The 21469-nt window shown below is 41.0% G+C and overlaps 2 protein-coding genes across 10 annotated transcripts in view; both read left to right on the forward strand.

Annotated features, from left to right (window-relative positions):
• The first annotated feature begins 6197 nt into the window (after positions 1-6197).
• On the forward strand, positions 6198-19692 carry LOC135488292 (histone-lysine N-methyltransferase SUV39H2-like). Of its 4 annotated transcripts, none has more exons than XM_064772850.1 (8): positions 6198-6354; positions 7112-7240; positions 7823-7976; positions 9185-9392; positions 12921-13005; positions 15241-15354; positions 15823-15960; positions 19557-19692. In XM_064772850.1, the coding sequence occupies exons 1-7, from the start codon at positions 6348-6350 to the stop codon at positions 15930-15932; spliced, it is 807 nt and encodes a 268-aa protein (XP_064628920.1). In that variant the 5' UTR covers positions 6198-6347; the 3' UTR covers positions 15933-15960; positions 19557-19692. The 4 variants fall into 4 exon arrangements, 3 of the variants coding, with proteins under 3 accessions (XP_064628920.1, XP_064628912.1, XP_064628933.1); XM_064772842.1 differs by lacking the exon at positions 6198-6354 and adding an exon at positions 6430-6619; XR_010446949.1 differs by lacking the exons at positions 6198-6354; positions 19557-19692 and adding an exon at positions 6430-6619 and having other exon boundaries at positions 13640-15354; positions 15823-15854.
• Positions 19693-20029: 337 nt separating this feature from the next.
• LOC135488255 (uncharacterized) overlaps positions 20030-21469 on the forward strand; it is a 45910-nt gene continuing 44470 nt past the window's right edge. For all 6 annotated transcript variants that reach the window (XM_064772791.1, XM_064772831.1, XM_064772823.1 and 3 more), the window contains exon 1: positions 20030-21335. In XM_064772791.1, the coding sequence (XP_064628861.1) occupies positions 20030-21335 (1306 nt within the window). The remainder of the gene's footprint in view (positions 21336-21469) is intronic.

A 21469-nucleotide genomic window follows, 5' to 3' on the forward strand; every position in this document is an offset into this window, starting at 1 on the left:
GAATATTTACGTATATTAGTCCTTGCTCTGGCTTTCTTTAATTTCCTTGTATGACCCCTGGTTTCCGTTTGTTGATTATGTAAGTAACGTTTTGAGCAATTGGTGATCTTGCTCAAATAGTTTGTACAGTTTTATAATGCCATTTATTGATTTAGCTCACTTCTCAGCAGAGCCACTCCTGACGAGGGGGCGGTGGCTTAGTCCCTTGGGTGGTCGTGTTACCGGGGTTCCACTGTACTAAAATATTCTGCACATTTCAGAGCACCTGATCAATCCAACTTAAAAGTTAAATCTACATTCTTGTAAACTTGATGCTTATGCAAGAAGTGTCTCTTCCGTGACAAAAAGTTCCCTTAAAAATTATCAAAAATCAAGCCAAACCAGCCGAAAGAAGTTAAATTTCAATAAAACTGCTTTTGGAAAAATAAGTATACAATTCACCCTAACCAAAAAATCAAAAGTTCTTTTCCTCATGACCACTTGAAATGTTGGCCCCTTGGTTGACATTACCAATACCATGGAATCACTCGACTGCTTTTATTCCCTATCCAATCTCAGTCTCTGTCTTAATCTTATTTGTCTCAAAACCATCCAGTATTTATTATTCACGGAAATGATCATTCAACTGTGATTGTGTACAATATGGGTCAAATGGGGACCCACCTGTTTCGATCGGGGACGCCCCTCCAATGGGGGACACTCATGATCAGAGCAACATGAAGAGTGATGTAAAGCTGTACTATAGTATACAGGGTGTCAACATTTGTACATCAATTCGGAAGTTCCAAACCAACCGTGGGACATGGCACAAGGCCCATTTTAAGAGCATGATTAGGATGTTCAGCCTTCAGGTGTTATGTGCATAATTGGGGACATTACACACGTACCCGTTTGAGTTGAGAGAATGATGTAAATTGGCTCGTCCCAAATGAGGCAGAAAATTCACTGCTAAAGGTGCAGCTCCACGTAAGACCTTTCTTGCGGAATCTCTCTATGGGCACTTTCCTAGATGTGAATGATGATACGTTGCTCGAGTCAAGGAAGAGTAAGGCAGATGTTTACTTGATACTTTATTCTCTCTCCAATCTCAGTCTCTGTCTTTTTCTTATTAGTCTCAAAATCATCCAGTATTTATTCACGGAAATGATCATTCAACTGTGACTGTGTGCTTTTTGGGTCATCAGAGTCATATGGGGACCCACCTGTTTCGATCGGGGACACCCCTCCAAAGGGGGACACTCATGATCAGAGCAACATGAAGAGTGATGTAAAGCTATACTATAGTATACAGGGTGTCAACATTTGTATTTTACATCAATTCGGAAGTTCCAAACCAACCATGGGACATGGCACAAGGCCCATTTTAAGAGCATGATTATGATGTTCAGCCTTCAGGTGTTATGTGCATAATTGGGGACATTACACACGTCCCCGTTTGAGTTGAGAGAATGATGTAAATTGGCTCGTCCCAAATCTTCATGAGGCAGAAAATTCACTGCTGAAGGTGCAGCTCCACGTAAGATGTGGAAACTGTCTTTAAACCAGTACGACCCAAGGAACGAAGTGGACAGTGCAGGTTTGACGTCAGAAGTGATTTTATTGGTCACAAACCAAACAAACGCAAAGGAACAATTTACAGTACACAATGATCTTATGACCAAATACACTGTAGTACAGTCACATTTCATGATTATAGTCATTTACAATGTTCATCAATTGGCCAACAACGCAAATAGCCCATAAGTTTCTGCATAAGACTTTTCTTGCGGAATCTCTCTATGGGCACTTTCCTAGATGTGAATGAAGATACGTTGCTTGAGTCAAGGACGAGTCGAGTAAAGCAGATGTTTACTTGATCTTTTATTCTCTCTCCAATCTCAGTCTCCGTCTTATTCTTATTTGTCTCTCCAATCTCAGTCTCCGTCTTATTCTTATTTGTCTCAAAATCATCTAGTATTTATTCACGGAAATGATCATTCAACTGTGACTGTGTGCTTTTTGGGTCATATGGGGACCCACCTATTTCGATCGGGGACGCCCCTCCAAAGGGGGACACTCATGATCAGAGCAACATGAAGAGTGATGTACAGCTATACTATAGTATACAGGGTGTCAACATTTGTATTTTACATCAATTCGGAAGTTCCAAACCAACCGTGGGACATGGCACAAGGCCCATTTTAAGAGCATGATTAGGATGTTCAGCCTTCAGGTGTTATGTGCATAATTGGGGACATTACACACGTACCCGTTTGAGTTGAGAGAATGATGTAAATTGGCTCGTCCCAAATGAGGCAGAAAATTCACTGCTAAAGGTGCAGCTCCACGTAAGACTTTTCTTGCGGAATCTCTCTATGGGCACTTTCCTAGATGTGAATGATGATACGTTGCTCGAGTCAAGGAAGAGTAAGGCAGATGTTTACTTGATACTTTATTCTCTCTCCAATCTCAGTCTCCGTCTTTTTCATATTAGTCTCAAAATCATCCAGTATTTATTCACGGAAATGATCATTCAACTGTGACTGTGTGCTTTTTGGGTCATATGGGGACCCACCTATTTCGATCGGGGACGCCCCTCCAAAGGGGGACACTCATGATCAGAGCAACATGAAGAGTGATGTACAGCTATACTATAGTATACAGGGTGTCAACATTTGTATTTTACATCAATTCGGAAGTTCCAAACCAACCGTGGGACATGGCACAAGGCCCATTTTAAGAGCATGATTAGGATGTTCAGCCTTCAGGTGTTATGTGCATAATTGGGGACATTACACACGTACCCGTTTGAGTTGAGAGAATGATGTAAATTGGCTCGTCCCAAATGAGGCAGAAAATTCACTGCTAAAGGTGCAGCTCCACGTAAGACTTTTCTTGCGGAATCTCTCTATGGGCACTTTCCTAGATGTGAATGATGATACGTTGCTCGAGTCAAGGAAGAGTAAGGCAGATGTTTACTTGATACTTTATTCTCTCTCCAATCTCAGTCTCCGTCTTTTTCATATTAGTCTCAAAATCATCCAGTATTTATTCACGGAAATGATCATTCAACTGTGACTGTGTGCTTTTTGGGTCATCAGAGTCATATGGGGACCCACCTGTTTCGATCGGGGACACCCCTCCAAAGGGGGACACTCATGATCAGAGCAACATGAAGAGTGATGTAAAGCTGTACTATAGTATACAGGGTGTCAACATTTGTATTTTACATCAATTCAGAAGTTCCAAACCAACCATGGGACATGGCACAAGGCCCATTTTAAGAGCATGATTATGATGTTCAGCCTTCAGGTGTTATGTGCATAATTGGGGACATTACACACGTCCCCGTTTGAGTTGAGAGAATGATGTAAATTGGCTCGTCCCAAATCTTCATGAGGCAGAAAATTCACTGCTAAAGGTGCAGCTCCACTTAAGACTTTTCTTGCAGAATCTCTCAATCATGTCTATGGGCACTTTCCTAGATGTGAATGAAGATACGTTGCTTGAGTCAAAGACGAGTAAGGCATGTTTACTTGATCTTTTATTCTCTCTCCAATCTCAGTCTTGGCCTTATTCTAATTTCTCCATCCAAAATCAGCCAGTTCTTATTTACGGAAATGATAATTCACCTGCGACCTGTGTTGTTTGAATCGGGGACGCCTCCAAATGGGGACATCCATGATCAGAGCAACATGAAGTGTGATGTATCTATACTATAGTCTGCAGGGTGTCCACATTTGTATACATCAATTGGGAAGTTCCAAACCAACGGTTAGACATGGGGCAAGGCCCATTTTAGGAGCATGATGAAGATGTTCAGCCTTTAGGTGTTATGTGCATATTTGGGGATATTACACGCGTCCCCGTTTGAATGATGTAATGCGGCAAATCCCTCAATGATCAACATTCATGACAGTGTGGAAAAAAAAATTCATTGCTAAAAGAGCAGCTCCGTGCTGAGTTTTTCGGAGAATTAGGCTCTCTCTATGGGCACTTTCCTGTGGCATGCAAAGGGCCTTTGCAGTGAAAAATCTATGATCTTATTGTTGCATGTCCTGTAAAGGGCCGACTTCTGGCATTTCTGGAAGAAAACTCTCGTGTGGAACTAGGTTTTGTATGGCTAGTTTGTCTTTTTGCATGTACAATGTATTTCTGCTGTGAATGCATTACAGCTGCCATTTTCTTGCCAATCAACCTCCTTGTATCTAATTCAAGCTTGCCCCTGTATGTACACTATACATGACATAGGGGACCTCAATTTAATACCTCTGCTTTTATTTTAGTTGGGGGAACCTTCGTTTCTTGACACAATTTGACTTCAGTTTGCTGACTAGGCTCAGTGTTTCCATGACGTATCATCATCATGACGAATTTCATGTATGTGTCTAGAAATCACCCTCACAATACCACGCAGGTTTATCAGGGATCAAAGTTCACTTTTTTTCCAATCCAAGGCGCACCGTGCGACTGAATCTTGAAAACGTGGTCGCATTTTGCAATTTTCAGTCGCAATTATTTTCTTTACGATTGAGTGTTGTGTAATCCACAGTTTGCAGCCAAAAAATATGTCATATAATCCAGTGATTCCATGAGTGTTTGATGTCAGTTTGCGGACTCAGCCGCATTGTGAACGATTTGGAGCCTAATGCATTCGAGAAAATGTTACGTAAGATCGACAAGAAAAAAGGCGGCAAAATTTAAGCGTCAGAATACTTTTTATTGGCAGGTATTATTGTTTACGTACATATCAATTTTCGCTGGCTATAATACTTGTTCTTGAGGATCTCTATTATTTGTGGTTCGTTGTCGTCAAAGATGGGTATTTTGATGGAAAAATGGGCAAGGCAAAACGTGGTTTCAAATATGATGTTGTTTCTAATTCTACACTTTTCGAACAATTCCACAAGGGCCGTAAGGGGGCCAAAGACAACAATATCTCCTGAACAATACTGTTTTGCGATTTTCGCAGTATATTTAAAATTCGCGAAAACTTTTGCGTATACGACCATATTTGAAGACATTTCTAATCTTTGCTGAGTGAATCTACCGCTGATATTAATACATTATATGAAAGATGCATAAAAAATCTGACTCACCAAAATGATGTCTCTTTTCTTGTTCAAGAGGAAATCACATTGTCCATGGACCATTTCATAATGTTTTACTTGTTGATAGTGCACTTTAAAATTTAAACTTCCCATTTTTTTGCAGGCCCTGCCCTGCTTGTTCACTCCAGTAGGTCCTGCTCCTGCAGACTGCACTAAGATTAGAAGAATTGCTAGCATTTATAGCAACCTATAATCCTGATGGAATTACCTAGTTTACCCTGCTTTCTGTTTCGACAAGAAATACATTTCAATGCTTGCTGTGATATCTTTTCTGAACTGGAGTTCAGTTTTGAAACGTATCTAATATTTGGGTATAATAGCATGTGCTTTTTCTCCTACACTGACTTCTGTTTGGCATATGAAGTGCTACTTCATTGCAACTTCGAATTGTACTTTTGTTTCTACCGGCCAGCTGGACTGGGTACAGACTGGGTGTCATTGCAGTGGCAGTGTTAGACAGGGTAAGACTGTTAAATATCAACCAGTTGAAAAAAGAGTTAAAGAGTTCAGTAATTGTTTTACTGTTTTGTTCATGATGGGCGTGCTTTGTTCCTGAATCTGTCATGTGATATCATGGCCAAGAAATAGGCCTGTCTGAAGGCTGCACTGCTTGTTCTTTATGTTCCTTTTCTTTCAGCCCTAACCTCGTAGATGCACGGTTCGCCATCTTTGATTTCAAATCCGCTCACCGTTTACTCACGGTTTTCAGTTAAATTCAAATTTCCCGCCCTCTAAATTATGTGAACGTTAGATCAAGTGCCCATGAAATTTGTGGCGACACTGACTGAGTCAATCCAACAATAATGAGGAACCGGCGTGGAAACTAACCCGTGACGCGGCACTGATGCACAACTCAGTTTTCAACAGAGGCGCTGACCTGCAGCCAGGTTAAAATAATGACTGTGACGGCGCGGCACGTCACTACATCCCCCACTCTCAAGGCATGACTTCACCATTTGCTCTGTTCCTGAGGTAAATATCGTGACGCCTCCTATCGTCAAAACTGACTTGTGCCTCAGCGTCGCCTGTAGTTTTAGTTCCTCCGGTTCCCCATTGCCAACATGTTCCAAAATGCAATCACGAACATTTCGATCAGTTTCTTATAAACCTGGCACAAATGTACCCCTTTGTGACCCGTACTCAGAGACTGAATCTTGGCCTCATATGATTCTTGGTTTTGCCACCAGGGGGCAAAATGTCAAAAGTTAGAATGTTTGATAACTCGTTTAATAGTGGTCCGATTTTCATGAAACTTTTATGGCAGGTACTACTAACAAGGGTATTTCGGGTATTATTTCAAGGTCACAGAGGTCAAAGTTTTCCTATGGCACCTTTGCTTCAGGGTCATCCACGATTCCAAGTCGAAAAATTGGTGTTCGTTTCAACTGGAGAGCTTGTCGTTTTTCACAAGCATTACCAAAGTTTATTTTTAAACGCGCTTCGATTCTGCCCGTTAATGTCGTCAATCGACCATTGGCATGACTGGAATGGGTTCGAGTTTATGACTTTATTTGACAATACATGTACATGTACATCATCTCTAATATAATAGAATGCACAACTGTTTGTATTGGTCAATGTTCATGGTTCTGGGGATGGTTAGGTTTGTTGACCCCCTTTTGGTGCAATAAATCCCTCTTACAATGTCTTGTGTGAGCTAACTCAGTTTCTTTGGGGACAGAATATTTCTAATATTTAGATAACATAAAATAAGCTTTCAGAAAATGAATACTTTATTGCGTCTGATTTGGTTGCCACTACCTGAAATGCCTTGCCCCACTGAGGGGTTTAGAAATAAAGGCTTGCCCCACTATGGGTTGTTTTTATTCCTTCTCTTCTCCCGCAAGTATGAACTGGCTCCACTAATGCACTGCTCAATTCACCCTGACAAGACTTGACACATCAGCTGAAGATTCACATTGAATATTTATGTTCAGCATTTGAAATCGGTTCATGACTCATAAGCCTTTGTGTATTGGCCTGTAAAAAAGATTTGTTTAAGATTTACTTTAACCTTACAGACATGGCCACTTCAGCTAAAAGGCGCCGTCATCATGCCGTGGATCCTCTTGATGCAGCACAGTCATGGATAAGTTTGAAGGATTGGGATCCAGGTTGTGTGTGTGTTGACCCAAACATCCCAGGCAAAGGTGAGCAACAGAAGACCAAAAAATTGAAACAAACAATATAAGACTTCTCACCTGAATGTCGTCACAGTACAGTGACTGTCAATAAAACATTCAAATCTCTCATAATCTTTGACTGACTCAAAATTCTTGCATCAAGGTCAAGTATCCCCGATGTTGGCAAACTTAAACCCTTTGTTGGCCCAAGGTCCCTTTATGATGATCTTTATTGCTTATCGCTCACTCACACTATTATGGGGTGATCTGCTAACAGGAGGGTTGCTAACTCCAGGAATGGCATTGCAGGATTCAGGATGCTGGGCCTAAAATGGATAAATAAAAATACAGTGTCTGTCATGTCTGTCGGGAAAAAAAGGAACAGAGAGTTAGGCAGACGAATATCTTGTTTCTTTTTCTAATACTAATACACACTGCATCACAAAATACAGACTATTTTTAGTCAGAGATTCCTAGTGGAGATCCAATTAAAATTCGGTGCGAAAGAACCAGAAGCCTAATTGCAAAATGACTGACACTCAATGACTCGACATGAGTACAAGTTTTACTTTTATGACACAATATCTTCTGATTATATTTTACATGTAGGTAGAGGTGTGCGGGCAACTGAAGTCATTCAGAAGAACACCTTCATAATGGAGTACAAGGGGGATCTGATTTCTGCTAGTGAGGGCGATGAAAGAGAGATTGTAGATCCCAGTAACTTCCGATTTTTTTTCCAATATAAAGGTGAATACTTATGGTAAGTAAAGTTTGACCTGTCAAACCTTAGCAAGTTATACGACAGGGCAGAGCTGGTCTGTCCGACGTCCTCGTGGAGTTGTCATAATATTGTACACGTTTTTGACACTGAACCCTCTGCACTGCAGTACAAAACAGCTCCATTGCTTTTGTGGCTAGGCGCCAATCAAAGTCAAAGGGTAGCCTGGTCGCATCTCTGGTGAAGAAATGATTGTGGCTGCTGTTCAGGATGAAACTTAAGCCACAAGACACAGTTATCATTTAAATTATTTGCTGGAGACTTCAAACTGGGTACAAACAAAGAAATAATTGAAATGTTTCTTCTCCACCTTTGTCCTTGATCAACAGGTGAGTGCATTGTCCATCGATCATTTCAACCACCATGGTATTTACATGTATCCACCAACCGAATCAAATGTTTATTCCCTTATTACATGAGAAATTAGTTTCAACACCTTGTTAATGTTGTCAATGTGAAAATCTTTTAAAGATGCAAATTCGAAATAGTGAGTCTAAGAGGTTGAAACTTAATGTGTGGATTTATTATGACAGCATGACTTGACATACCGAAAATCATTGCCATTTGACCTACTTTCTGGGCTCCAGGCGGCCATCTTTGAAAACCTTATTTTTCAATATCTCATGAATGCTGATAGCTAGGATCTTGAATTTTTTTGGTGGATACCTCTGAAGAGACTACATGACTTGTTACCTGGGTTTTTGATTTGACCTACTTTTCAAGGTTACAGATGTCAAACTCTATAATTTCACCGCAGGTGGCATGTTTCGTCATCACTTGTTGTAGACTCTTTAAATTTGGTATGTAGACACTTATTGAGCATCTCTACATGTTGATAAAAAAGTACATGTAGGTCAATGTGACCAACTTTTCAGTGATAAGTACCGGTAGGTCAAGTTTGTAAAATCCTTTGAAGAGATTGTTATAGAAAATTGTGTTGCCCAAGGTTACACATGACTTGACCAAGTCAGTGTGATTCCTCTCTGTGTATTTGCTCCTCACCAATTAATTCACACTCTCTCTGCAGTGCAACTATATATATCATTAATTCATGTCAATTACCAAACTACAAATCTGTCATGATATCTAGGAATAAATCAACCCCAGGTGAGCACAATGTCCCAAGGACATTTCATTTCCTGCCTTTTATAGTCCAGTTACATCTTTAAAGTTTGTTTATTATCTTTCAGTATCGATGCAACAAATGAACCACTGGCCGGAGATGCAACACTAGGGCGCCTTGCCAATCATTCATCCAAAAGACCAAATGCAAAGGTCAAGGCGGTGGAGGTGGACGGGACCCCACACCTCTGTTTCTTTGCCATCAGTGAAATTCAGGTGGGAGAGGAGGTGGTATACAATTATGGGGTGAGCAATCTCCCCTTTAAAGTTGTAGAGGTAAGCAAGTCATTTCCATTTTTAGCTCGCCTCTCAGAAGAGGTGAGTAAATGACGCTACTTTCATGTGAATGTGAATGAGATATCCACCATGCCATGCAAGTCAGCATCAAGCGGCATGTCATCAAGACGAATGAATCTGCAAAGAGTGACATCACACACGTCACACTGATTGAGGACATGAGCAGGACTATGTAGCAAGAAGTCGCATCATACATGATGTTCTCTTTTCCTAGGTGTTCAGGAATGTCGGGGGGTGTACAGCTGCAGCTTCAAGGAATTTTTGAACCGTGAAGCCTGCCTAAACAGGCTTTTCAATCACATGGAGACCTATACACCCTGTAGTTTTTTGCCTATTTTGGGGACATGACTTTTTGTTTTTCATCTTAATTTTGGGATATTTTGTTGCGCCAAATTTTCTAAATTGCGACGCTACATAATTGAAATAATTGAAATTTTGACTGATATTGTCACCTGCGCCTGAAAAAATCATTATATTAGGATAAAGTATCGAATTGGGTCATTTAGGATGAGATTTGGACATTGGAGTCTAACTGCTTGAAGCAATATCAATTGACCATCTTGAGATGACATAAAATGCCTTCAGGGATAAGACACACTATCCTCTGGTAATGTCCTGATCATGGAATTGCTTCTCATATTTCAGCTGGTATGGAATGACCAAAACAAACAGTTTTTGTCTATTTACTGAGATCAGTTCATTGAGGAGATATACATTGCACACGCTTTTACAGCTGCAAAGTTGAAACTTGTTGGGATAGTCACCCAAAGACAGAATGAAGACTAGGCACATTCTGGAGTTGCTAGGAGTTGCAGTGTCCGTCGTCTGTCGTCGTCGTCGTCGTTGTATTCGGTTTCAAAAACAGTGGCACGTTTCTTAACCACTAGGCCTATGAATTTGAAACTTTGTACACAGGATTCCCCAGGTCAGATGACCTGTGACAATTTCGGTCTGATCTGATTCTCAAACTGGCCACCAGGGGGCCAAATGTGGATATCTAAAAAGTGTGATATTTCGCTTATTAATGACTTGTTTTTGATAAAACTTTTGTGGTAGGTACTCATAGCAAGGATACATCATATATCATACGGGTTTTTAATTTGACCTACTTTCAAGGTCACAGGGGTCAAATGGCGTAAATTGGCCGTTTCAGTGTAAACTATGGCACGTTTCTCAACCGTAACAGCTATGAACTTGAAACTTTGTACATATAACCCCTTATATCAGATAACCTCTGGTGCTGAATTTTGGTCCGATTTGATTCTCAACTTGGCCACCAGGGGGCCGAATGTGGATATCTAAAAAGTGTGATATCTCGCTCATTTAATGACTTGTTTTCGATAAAACTTTTGTGGTAGGCATTCATAGCAAGGATACATTATATATCATACAAGTTTTTAATTAGACCTACTTTTCAAGGTCGCAGAGGTCAAATGGCATAAATTGTCCGTTTGAGTGTAACTATGGCACGTTTCTCAACCGCCAAAGCTATGAACTTGAAACTTGGTATAACATGTATAATAACCCCCTACATCAGATAACCTTCGACACCGAGTTTTGGCTTGATCTAAGTATTTTCCATTTGGTTACATACTGTTCACTTTCTGTAACTAGCATGAATTAATTGTCTACTAAATATACTTACGGTGAGCACAATGGCCCCTGGTCGTTTCATTTATTGCGTGCTTTGGTCACCCTGCCCTCTAGGCATTGATCTTATGATACAACAATTCACATTTTATTTTAGGAGGCTGCTAAAACAGCCAGAGGCATTGGTAACCGTATGTGTCCTGAGTTTTTGTCTAGGCTGCAAGGATTTCTGTAAGCAGTGAAATTTTCAAGCAATATTTAGAATTTGAATTTGAACTTGGTCTCATCTCTTGAACGAGAACCAGCTCCCAATTCTACATTGTCGAGCGGAAAGGATGATAAGAAAATTTGCCAATGACTGTGTGTTTTTCGGTCTTATGGGGACCCACCTGTGTTGTTCCAATCGGGGACACCCCTCCGAACAGGGACATTCATGATCTTAGCAACATGCAGAATAATTTACAGCTCTACTTAAGTTTATAGGATGTCCGCATAGGTCAGATAAGAAGGTCCAAATCAACCGTGGGACATCTTTTTATGAACTTGATGATGATGAGTCTTGTGCATAATTACACACGTCCCCGTTTGTATGATGTAAAATTGTACATCCCCAATTAAAATGTGGTGCACAGAAAATTCACTGTTTACAGTAATTTTTGAGTTTTTCCTGGATTGACTGGCTGATTCGTCTCGGACATGTAGTTCTGCTGTCAGTGAATGTATTACGGCTACAATCTGCTCACCCATCTTTCGCCTCCAAATGTCACGTGGGATAGTCTGGAACTAGGCAGAAATGTTTGTTTTTGCATTTTGCACCTTGTAGCAATATACTCATTTTTTTAATTTAAAACAACGGTATTGTTATTCTAACAACTCGTGATTGTGGCTGATTGAAGCAAACATTGTTCCCTGCCTAAAAACAAGACAGCTGTGCTATCTATGATGTTGCTGGTCTCTTATTCATCATACACAGAGAGCTGAAACATGAAAGAATAAGAAAACGAGTAGAAAAGAAACTACTTGATTGAATGATTCCTTTCACCCACCTCAGTCTTGCTGCCAGTTTTTACAACTTGCCCTGTTCTTACAAGCCAGGATAAACTCTCTCAATCTACTGAGACTGCCTTCCATTCTGTTGCATTTACCAAAGTTCGTGTTGAATGTTGCTGAATTTTTTATTGATTCTAACCTCTTCACTACTGTTTAATTTTGTGTGTGGCAATATTTGCTTTATATATGACTGGTTTGACGTCATTGGCTCAAAACGCAGTTCAACAATATTTTCCAACAAAAATTGCATGACGTGGTCAAAATGACGACTCCCATAGCATGCATCATTGCGTTGAAACCTGATGAATCTGTATATCTTTTCTAAATGGTTACGCAATGCAGATTAGGCCAAGTGATTAAATGATGTGCTGCCCTCAGTGCTGGTCTTTCTTTGTGTCATCATTATTATTCTTGTTCATTCTTTAAACGTCATTCTACTAACAAGTAACATTGGCATTGCCACATTTTTTCAATAATATATATTGTTGTATCAGTTATGCCAAGGAATAATGATGTGTGTTTTTCATTTCACTTGGGAATGCCCCTCCAAACGGGGCTCGTACTCAATCTTTTCACTCTGAAGCCAGCCTCCGCATCAGGTAGAGTGTTGTACAGCTAAAGTACAGGATATCTAGTTGGTGTTTTGGTCTCCCTTCACATCGTCTACAGTGGCAGAAATCCACATGTTTCACAGAAAAACATGTACAAATGAAGGATACCCATAGGATAGCCGTAAAACATTCAATACAAAGGGCCTCCCTGCTTTTGATGGTCTGGATCTTTTTGATTTACACAAATCAAAAAAATGAAGTGGGCTGGTAGGAAACAACGAAAGGCTGTGGCTTAATGGAAATGTTCTTCTTCCAGTTCGAAATGAAGATTGTGAAGCATGCCCTGAGGAAGAGCAGCCAACGGGGGGTTGGCCAAGTAGAAAACCCCGAAGAAGTGCCAGGTACTTGAGCGTTTTATCCTTACTAACTAAACTGTTCGTTCTTGACTACCTTGGCAGTAGTTGTAGTCTGCTTAACTGTCTTTCTACATCCCTGTCTGTAAATACTGAATGATTTCATTTCTTTTGCTCGAAAGAGTCATCCTGTCAGGCCCAGGTTATCAAGGTTCCGCCGTGTCCAACTGGCACTGTCCTGAAGAAGTCCGAGTTCTGGGCTTCTGGTGCACGTTGCCAAGTCGGCAAACTGTGTTTTACCAAAAAAGTGAATCAATAAGGAATTTACAAAAGGAAGCCTGTTGGTGGGCAACCAAATGTTTCGTTGGTGTCAGGCTTGCTCATGGGTCACCACATACGTTCCCGTTCAGAGGGTTTTATTAGGGCGTAATGATTTCTGTATAGTAACAGTAGTGGCAATTTGAAGCAGTATTTGGAATTTTTACCATGTGGACCAGCACAGATCAACATTGTCTGTATCTAAGGGGACCAATCTTTTTGTTGTTTCACTTGGGAACGCCCGTCCAAACGGGGTCGTCCACAATTTTTGATGAAGTATGATGGAAGTGAAAGATTGAAATAATGAAATGTGCTTAGAGGTACCATAAAACGCTGTGACTTCATGGAAATATTTTTCTTCCAGTCCGAAATGAAGATTGTGAAGCATGCCCTGAGGAAGAGCAGCCAGAAGTGGTTGGCCAAGTAGAAAACCCCAAAGAAGTGCCAGATACTTTTATCCTTATTGACTCTTCCTTCTTGGCTACCTTGGTAGTCTGCTTCTTATAACTATCCTACTTCATCATGGTTTGTTTCTAATTTCCTTTATTTTGTTTCAAAGAGTCATCGTGTCAGGCCCAAGTCATTCAGGTTCCCACATATGTCCGACTGGCACTTAGCATAACCATGAATGATCAAGAAGTTTCTCCCTGAACACCTCACCCCTTAGCCAATGTTGGTCAATGAGGTATTGGCCTCCCGCTAGGCGGCGCTGGTCGTAACTAGGGTAAATGGTTTTTTCAAGTGATATAAGCGACTCGCTTCAATGTAAGCAGCGATGAAGACGTAAAATTTTCCTACGTTTCGCACCTTCACTGCTTGTCCAAGATGCCAATGCCGTGTATGTGATGACATTATGACAATATGGCACTGTGAAAATCAATTTCAATGACAAATTGGCAAGAAATCGTCTGGTCTTTTTTTTGGTTGTCGTTTTTTCTACACGTACTTCAAGCTCCATCGTCGCCGTACCCTAGTTACCACCAGCGCCACGTAGCGGTCAATGAAGTTGTGCCGGTACCCCATTATTTGGCTTTTGGATAAGTTGTGGCAAACAGTCTTAAAAAATTAAAAATCTTTGTTGGTCACAAAATTGAAGGGAACCCTTGATCATTCAGTCATTTGTAGTTTAAGAACTGAAGTTTTCTTTGCCAATTCAGAAATCAAATTCTCCTCTCGAAGATCATTGAATCTATTTGAGAGGTTTGGGTCAAAATAAAGGAACATTAGCATGAGCGAATGAATGTAGCCCGATCCTTTCAAATAACTTCATTATAACAAAACATGCCACTGAATCACCCTTTCCTACCATAGTTAACATGTTAAGGCTAATTTGTATATCAGGTTTAGTAGGATAGAGGTAGCCATTGTGTAATCCGAATTATGTGCCGTATGGCATAACTTCGGCTGCACTGCTCTACACGGAAGCATGCGATGGGCCAACATTCCGCCCAATATTCACTATCCACCTTAAAATACGCTCTTCTTCCCCTGGAAATATGTGGAGAGTAACACTAGGCATTTTGTTCTGGGTATTGTTAGTGGCTCCCACAGCAATACATCTAATGTGACATCTACCACTACACAGTTTGTTATGAACGGGAAATCTTTTAATACACTGCCTCCATTAGTACTTCATGTACAATCGCGACTCCGGAGCCGATACTACAGAATACTGTCGTGAGATTTCCTTGCGAGACCTGGAATGGAAAAACACGTCTGTTGCCAGGAAAATGGCAGCAGCCACTTTGAAAAAATTGTATGATTATGTTCAGATGTGTTACAGAATTGTCTTCTGCTTAGTGTTATTAGTGCAAATGAACCATGCCAAATTTATTTACGTCATGTTTAACTGACATGATGTTCCTATAAAATAAGAGAATGTTTGCCAATGTACATGAGGCATTTTCTTTTGATGTAGCTTACAATCATTTGATATAATTGACCTCTTCACAACCTCATTTTTAGACAATGGCAGCATGGTTGAAAGCAGCCTGACGGAAACCCACCGGCACCATCGTATGGAGAAAGATATGGAAGAGGAGGTCGACCATTCCTCTGATGAAGATTATGCCCCTGGTGGTAAGCAAATAGAAGTTTACTATCGATGTTTCAGATTCAATTCAAATTGTTGCATCAGAAGTCTAGGAAAAAAATATCTGAGCATCCCAAAGACTTCAAGATACATAAAAATCATCCAATCACATTGCAGGGTTAGGCTACATGTAGTAGATGAGCTTGACAGTATCTGCAAAAGGACAGACCACTTTAGTTTTCTATCTCGCTGACTGTAAATCACTTCACTGACACACATGAGATACTCATCCCAGATCTGCAGTCAATGTGTTTTTAGATCTCTTGTAGTTCAGTTGCATATCTCTGTTAGTGTTGTTTTCCTGGATTATTATCATTCACATCAGATTACCAACTTCTTGATAAATTTTCGAAGGAAAGGGTAAATTCCATTTTTGAAAAATAATTGGGTTGCAGTACTTTGCCCCGGTGTGTTTTTCTATTGTTGCACCTCACTCACTAGAGTTTCTTTTCCAGATGATGAACAAGTTTCGGACTCGGACGATAGTGTTGCCATTGGAAACATGGACAAGAACTTGTTTACGGACTTAAAAGGCCTCCGAAAAAAGTCCAAGACATTGGGATAAGAGTCAGTCAGTAGCCATCATAATGCTGGTGAGTCAAACTCTGCATCATTTATTATAAGCGTGGCCATCTGATCTCTCAGCAGGCCCCTAGCTGAATGAAATAAATGGTAGAGCAGGAATGGCTGGTTAGCCCCATGGCAGTGGCAGGGTACTGTGCCCCTCTAAAAAACCCTAGTGTTGCCTGTCGTCATTAGATATTATTGGCACATTTCGTAACTACTTCTGAAGCCAAACTTGATAGATATGTACTATAAACCAGGAAATGTTCAGGAGGACAAAAATTGGCGCAATTTTCCCCCTATTGAGAGGTGAAACTAACATTCGCAATGAGGTGGTCGCAGAACTATTATGCCAGATGGCAATGTCACCGCAAGACCCGGAAGAAACCCAAAAATGCGGCACAGCGTATGCCCTATGACGCAATGACCTTCTGTTGATGCACGGCGTCGAACTTATGACGTTACGCGCGGTAAAATGGTGTAATGCATTTAGCATTATTAAAACTTTCAATCAGAAAAAGTGCTTTATTTCCTGGATGTGCTTATCTAGGGCAGATGTTGTCGTCTGGACAAGGAGGATACAGCGGTGACGTCACGGCTTTTCCAAGATGGCGCTGCATATTGTAAACAAACTCGATCCACGGCCAAGGGAAAATCAAGTCATCAAAAAAGTTAGATTTTTCGCATCAAGTCAGAGTTATTAGTACTTTTCTGCTATGAAATAAGTCTTCAGACAATAAGCTATCATTTGAATAATGAAAAGTGCTGTTTTGATGGGGAAAAAAAGGGTTTTTTAAACCAAATAGCCGGGCACCGATCTTCCAAAATTAGCGATGGTTTCAAAACAGTCTCCCAGATATGGGGCAATCTCTTCATTATCATAATGGGATTTGGAGGCATGTTTACAGATTTTACAAGTTCGAGACCTGTAATACCTAAAACTCGCATAGATCCCCATAGATCCCCTCTATTTGTCGAGTTAGCGCCCCTATAAGATCATGCATTTTCGGACACTAGAACGAAATCTTCCTGCGGATATCGCGGTTTCGGTGATGATTTAAGGAGAAATTGACTGTTCTTAGAGTTGTATGGGACAGAAATGAGTTCATACTTCATGAATACATGAATATATTATGATATGGGCGGGCTTCTAAGTCAAAACAATAACAAACTCAACTGCATCTCTACTGTATATTGCGTAGTGTATTGCCTAGTGTATTTCGTAGTGTATTTTAGCGGAGACATTATTTCCGCACTTTGGCCACGCCAAATGTCTTTTTTATTCGTGGAAGTTAATCTGCTCTGTAAATTTTATTTGACACAGGAAGAATCCATACTAGGTATTGCAATATTTCATGTCTATTGGTGGTTTTGTGTACAGGAGCGCACCAGACAGTGAGACGTGGAGATGTGTTCAGTGCTGGTGCTGTCAGTAGACTGAATCTGATTGGCCATAGCGATCACTAATATGGGTCGGGATCACGTGATGTGACGTCACCGCGGTATCCTCCTTGTCGTCTGGATGTGTACCTCTTTAGATTTGAGTCGAAAAGGTAAAGTATGGCTGAATTTGGATGAGAAGAGTTGGGTATTTATATGGTCAGAAATAACCGGAAATGCATTAGAATTTGAGCGGAAAAGGGTATTGCGGTTTGCGCGTCACCTATCGACATTGTTGGAACTAAAATTTGTGCGTCCACCGCATTGCATTCTATACAATTCTATTCCTAGATTGCAAAAATATATGGTCATGAAAATTTCCCAGTCTACAAATACTTCCGAATGACCGCTACTTGCAGGCCAAATTACGGTCCTTTCTGATTTTTGGTTTGGCCACCAGGCTTTTGGCACCATGTGCAATAACTTCCTTAACAGCATTTTTTGTACCCGGGGCTGGATTTTTCTCTTTTTTACAGGCATGACTAGGGGTCCAAAAAAAGAGAGAGTGAAACGCCGGCAAGCATAATTATCATAGGACATGAGCTTTTATATGCATGCTATTTTTCTTTTGGTACTGAAGGTGTTAATAATGGTTGAAATTTAATGAATTTTTTATGGTGTGTGTTCTGCAGAGGGGACTACATCACGAGGTTATACAGGGTTTTGATTCAAACTGGTTTTCAAGGCAATGAACTTTGACAATGGTGGTATGTTTTGGCTATGTTTTAACTAAAGACTGTTGGAAAATGCAGGAATCCTGAGCTTAAGTCAGGAAAAACTAGTTTGGTCTGGAAAAAAAAGTGAAATCCTGTGTAACATTGATAGAAAGTTGCAATATTGATTTAAAGTTTATGCATTGTCAATCAAGAATCTTCTCTCTTCACAAATCTTCCACCTCTATGTGTTTGGTGATCTGCAGTTAGAGATGGTCTGGAAGATCTTAGTTGTATTCCAGCAAAAGGTGTGCGAAACCAATAAACAGGAAAAAAACAGAGAAATGTTTTTTGCAGAAAGGGTAGGATTTTTGTAGGGCTCAATCCAGACATGTTTTGCCTGTTCACAGTTTTTACAAAAGTTTCCCAGCCTGATCCACAAATAAACAGCCAAAATTGAGTGATCACTTGGCCATTTGGCATTTCACTCCAGTTGAGAGTTAGAAAGTGGCACTGGCTGAGCCCAATCATATAGCAAACACTCAACCTTTCCCCATCCAAAGCATATTATATATAGGCAGATATAGGCTCTATATCTGCCTTCCCTGTAAATCCCTGGTTTCCAGGGATGGCACATATAGCCAGATATTCACAGAATCGTCCATAGGTGAAGCAGTTACAAAACCTGCAACCATTGTAGAAGTTTAGTGCTGATCACACAAATGTGTCTGAAGGGTTTGAATACTGGACAACTGTTTTTTTTTTACATGGGTTACCTGGGCATACAGTGCAACTGGAGGACAGGATATCAAATTGTACTTTCTGGAGTGTGTCTTCTTCTTCTTCTTCTCGTTCGCTTCTGGAGTGTGTGAGATTGGGGATGTCCCCAATAGCAGGCATGAAAATGACAACAAATTCAGAAGCTCGAAGGGCAGTAGACCTAGACAGCTAGGTGATACCCGCAGGGGTGTCTCCCCTCCGCCTAGAAAATTTTTTAATCTGCCAGTTAAAAGACATGATTTCCAAGTATTTCCCGAGAGAAGAATCCGCTTCTTGTTTGTCAGCAGATGAGAGAACCGAGGGGAGATTCGCACCGGTGACAAAGTTGGACGCCAATCTTAAGTGATGAGATCGGACAAAGTTTGAAAACGCGGTGGACCAAAGGCCGGGGTGGGTAGCGAAAGGGGGCTACATTTCCCACCGGAAAAGTCTGACTCTACACTGCAGTTTTCTAATGTCTTCCGATAGCACATGACCTCTCAGTCCTCAAAAGATATTTTGACCTCTCTCTAGCAACCTCCACTGCCCAATGATTCTTAGCACCCTTGTCCATTTCATTTTATCTTATACCAAAGTGTGCTGATCCGGCAAACAAGACATTGTAAAAGCTAAAAAATACTGACTCTTGCAGACTGATAAATCTTCATCAAAATTTTACATTGTCTTTCTCTTTCCAGACAAAAGTAGAGGCGGTTTCAATGCAGTTCATTCATCAACCTCATCAGAATTTTACATTGTCTTTCTCTTTCCAGACGAAAGTGCAGACAGCTCTACTCCAGACAGTTCCACTCCAGACAGTTCATCGAACATCACGGTGATGACGTGCAGTAATGAGGGAAAAAGGTCATATGACAAAGTCTATTACTGTTGTTATTGTCATTCCGCCTTGAAGTTGAAAATCAGGCGACATCTCGAAATAATGCATAAAGAGGAAGAGGAGATCAAGGAGCTGTGGGATGAGCCGGACAAGACGAAAAAGGAACAGAAGTTGATCTATCTCAGAAACATGGGTAATCATTTGCATAACTCCGAGGTGATTCGGAGGGGGACAGGAGAGATTGTCACAGCTTACAGGCCAGCACAAGAAGCCGCTTGGACTGATTATGTTCCATGTGAGCATTGCCTAGGTTACTATGCAAAGTTTGACTTGTACAAACATGTTAAAAGGTGCAAGCTTGTTACTACTTGCCCGAAGTAGTTCAACCGTCATTGCCAAGCAGGACGCATGCTCTTACCAACCCCTGGAATATCGCCGTCTGTTAACATTAACAACTTGCTGTGCACCCTTTCAAATGATGACATTGCGCGTGTTGTTAAAAGTGACAAGCTAATCCTGAAGTTTGCTGAAAAACTCTACCTTAAACATGGACATGATCGGGATCAGTTTCCCCCCGTCAGAAACTCACTCCGTGAAGCTGGACGTCTTCTCATTGAGTTGCGGAAAGTCGTCAAGAAACCAGATGCTGGTTTGGAAGAGTTCATTGATCCAATGCACTTTCAGTTAGTGGTTGAAGCAGTTCATGGAATTGCTGGATTTGATCTTTCTAGCCATAAAATGGCCACCCCATCTTTGGCCTTAAAGGTGGGACACACCTTGAAGAAGTGTGCCAAAATAATTAAAGGTTTCGCCCTTCAGGTCGGTGACAAGATAACAATAGAAAAGGCACAGGGTTTTATTGAACTGCTTGAGATGGAGTGGACAGAGAGAGTCTCAACGCATGCTCTTCGTACCATGGGGGAAAACAAAAGGAACAAAGTGCAGTTGATTCCATTAACAAACGACTGCGTGAAACTTACCAAATGGCTTAGGGAGAAGGCTGCGAAGGCCTACCTTGATGTGGAGATGCCGACTAACACAGTTTCGGGAACTTCAGCTGCATGGTGTGAACTTTCGGATACCCTACTTTCCACAGTTATACTGTTCAACAGGCGAAGGCAGGGTGAAGTTTCGAGAATGAAGTTAGCAGATTTTGTGCAGACTCATCAGAGTCGACAGGAAGATATAATGAAGGCCTTTTCTCCTTTTGAACAGAAACTGTGCAAAGCTCTTCATCGAATAGAAATAGTGGGGAAAAGGGGAAGAACGGTGCCAGTTCTACTCACAGCAGACATGCACAATTGGATGAAGAAGGTGGTGTGTTGTGAAACTCGTAGTATTGTTGGTGTGAACCAAGCAAACTTCTACATATTTGCAGCTCGACATGGCTCACTTGGCCACTTGAGGGGCACTGATACCCTTAGTGAGCATAGCTCCAAGTGTGGGGCTAAACACCCAGAACTTATACGCTCAACACGTCTGCGAAAGCAGGTAGCCACTCTCTCTCAGATTTTAAATCTGAAGGACAACGAACTGGATATATTGGCAAACTTCCTCGGCCATGATGTTAGGATTCACCGAGACTTCTACCGGCTACCTGAGGATTCTCTGCAGGTAGCAAAGGTCTCAAAGATTCTTGTTGCATCAGAGCAAGGAACTCTTGCTTCATACCATGGGAAGAGCTTGGACGAGATGGATGTCGATATTGATGAAGGTAGGATGCTTTATTCCAGAATGTAGACATCTTCACAGGAATAAAACTGGAGAAAAAAAACACACTTCATACATTTTGAGATGCAGTGGTTTTAATAGCTAAGAGGTGTTCATTTGGTCATCACTACCAAGTTG

Source organism: Lineus longissimus, chromosome 1 (assembly GCF_910592395.1).
Source record: "Lineus longissimus chromosome 1, tnLinLong1.2, whole genome shotgun sequence".
NCBI lineage: Eukaryota > Metazoa > Nemertea > Pilidiophora > Heteronemertea > Lineidae > Lineus > Lineus longissimus.

Coding starts and splice junctions, on each gene's coding strand:
- LOC135488292 (XM_064772842.1), top strand. CDS start 6,547: ATGTCGTCAATCGACCATTGGCATGACTGGAATGGGTTCGAGTTTATG. Junction 7,241..7,822: donor CCCAAACATCCCAGGCAAAG/GTGAGCAACAGA, acceptor TTTTACATGTAG/GTAGAGGTGTGCGGGCAACT. Junction 9,393..12,920: donor TCCCCTTTAAAGTTGTAGAG/GTAAGCAAGTCA, acceptor TTCTTCTTCCAG/TTCGAAATGAAGATTGTGAA.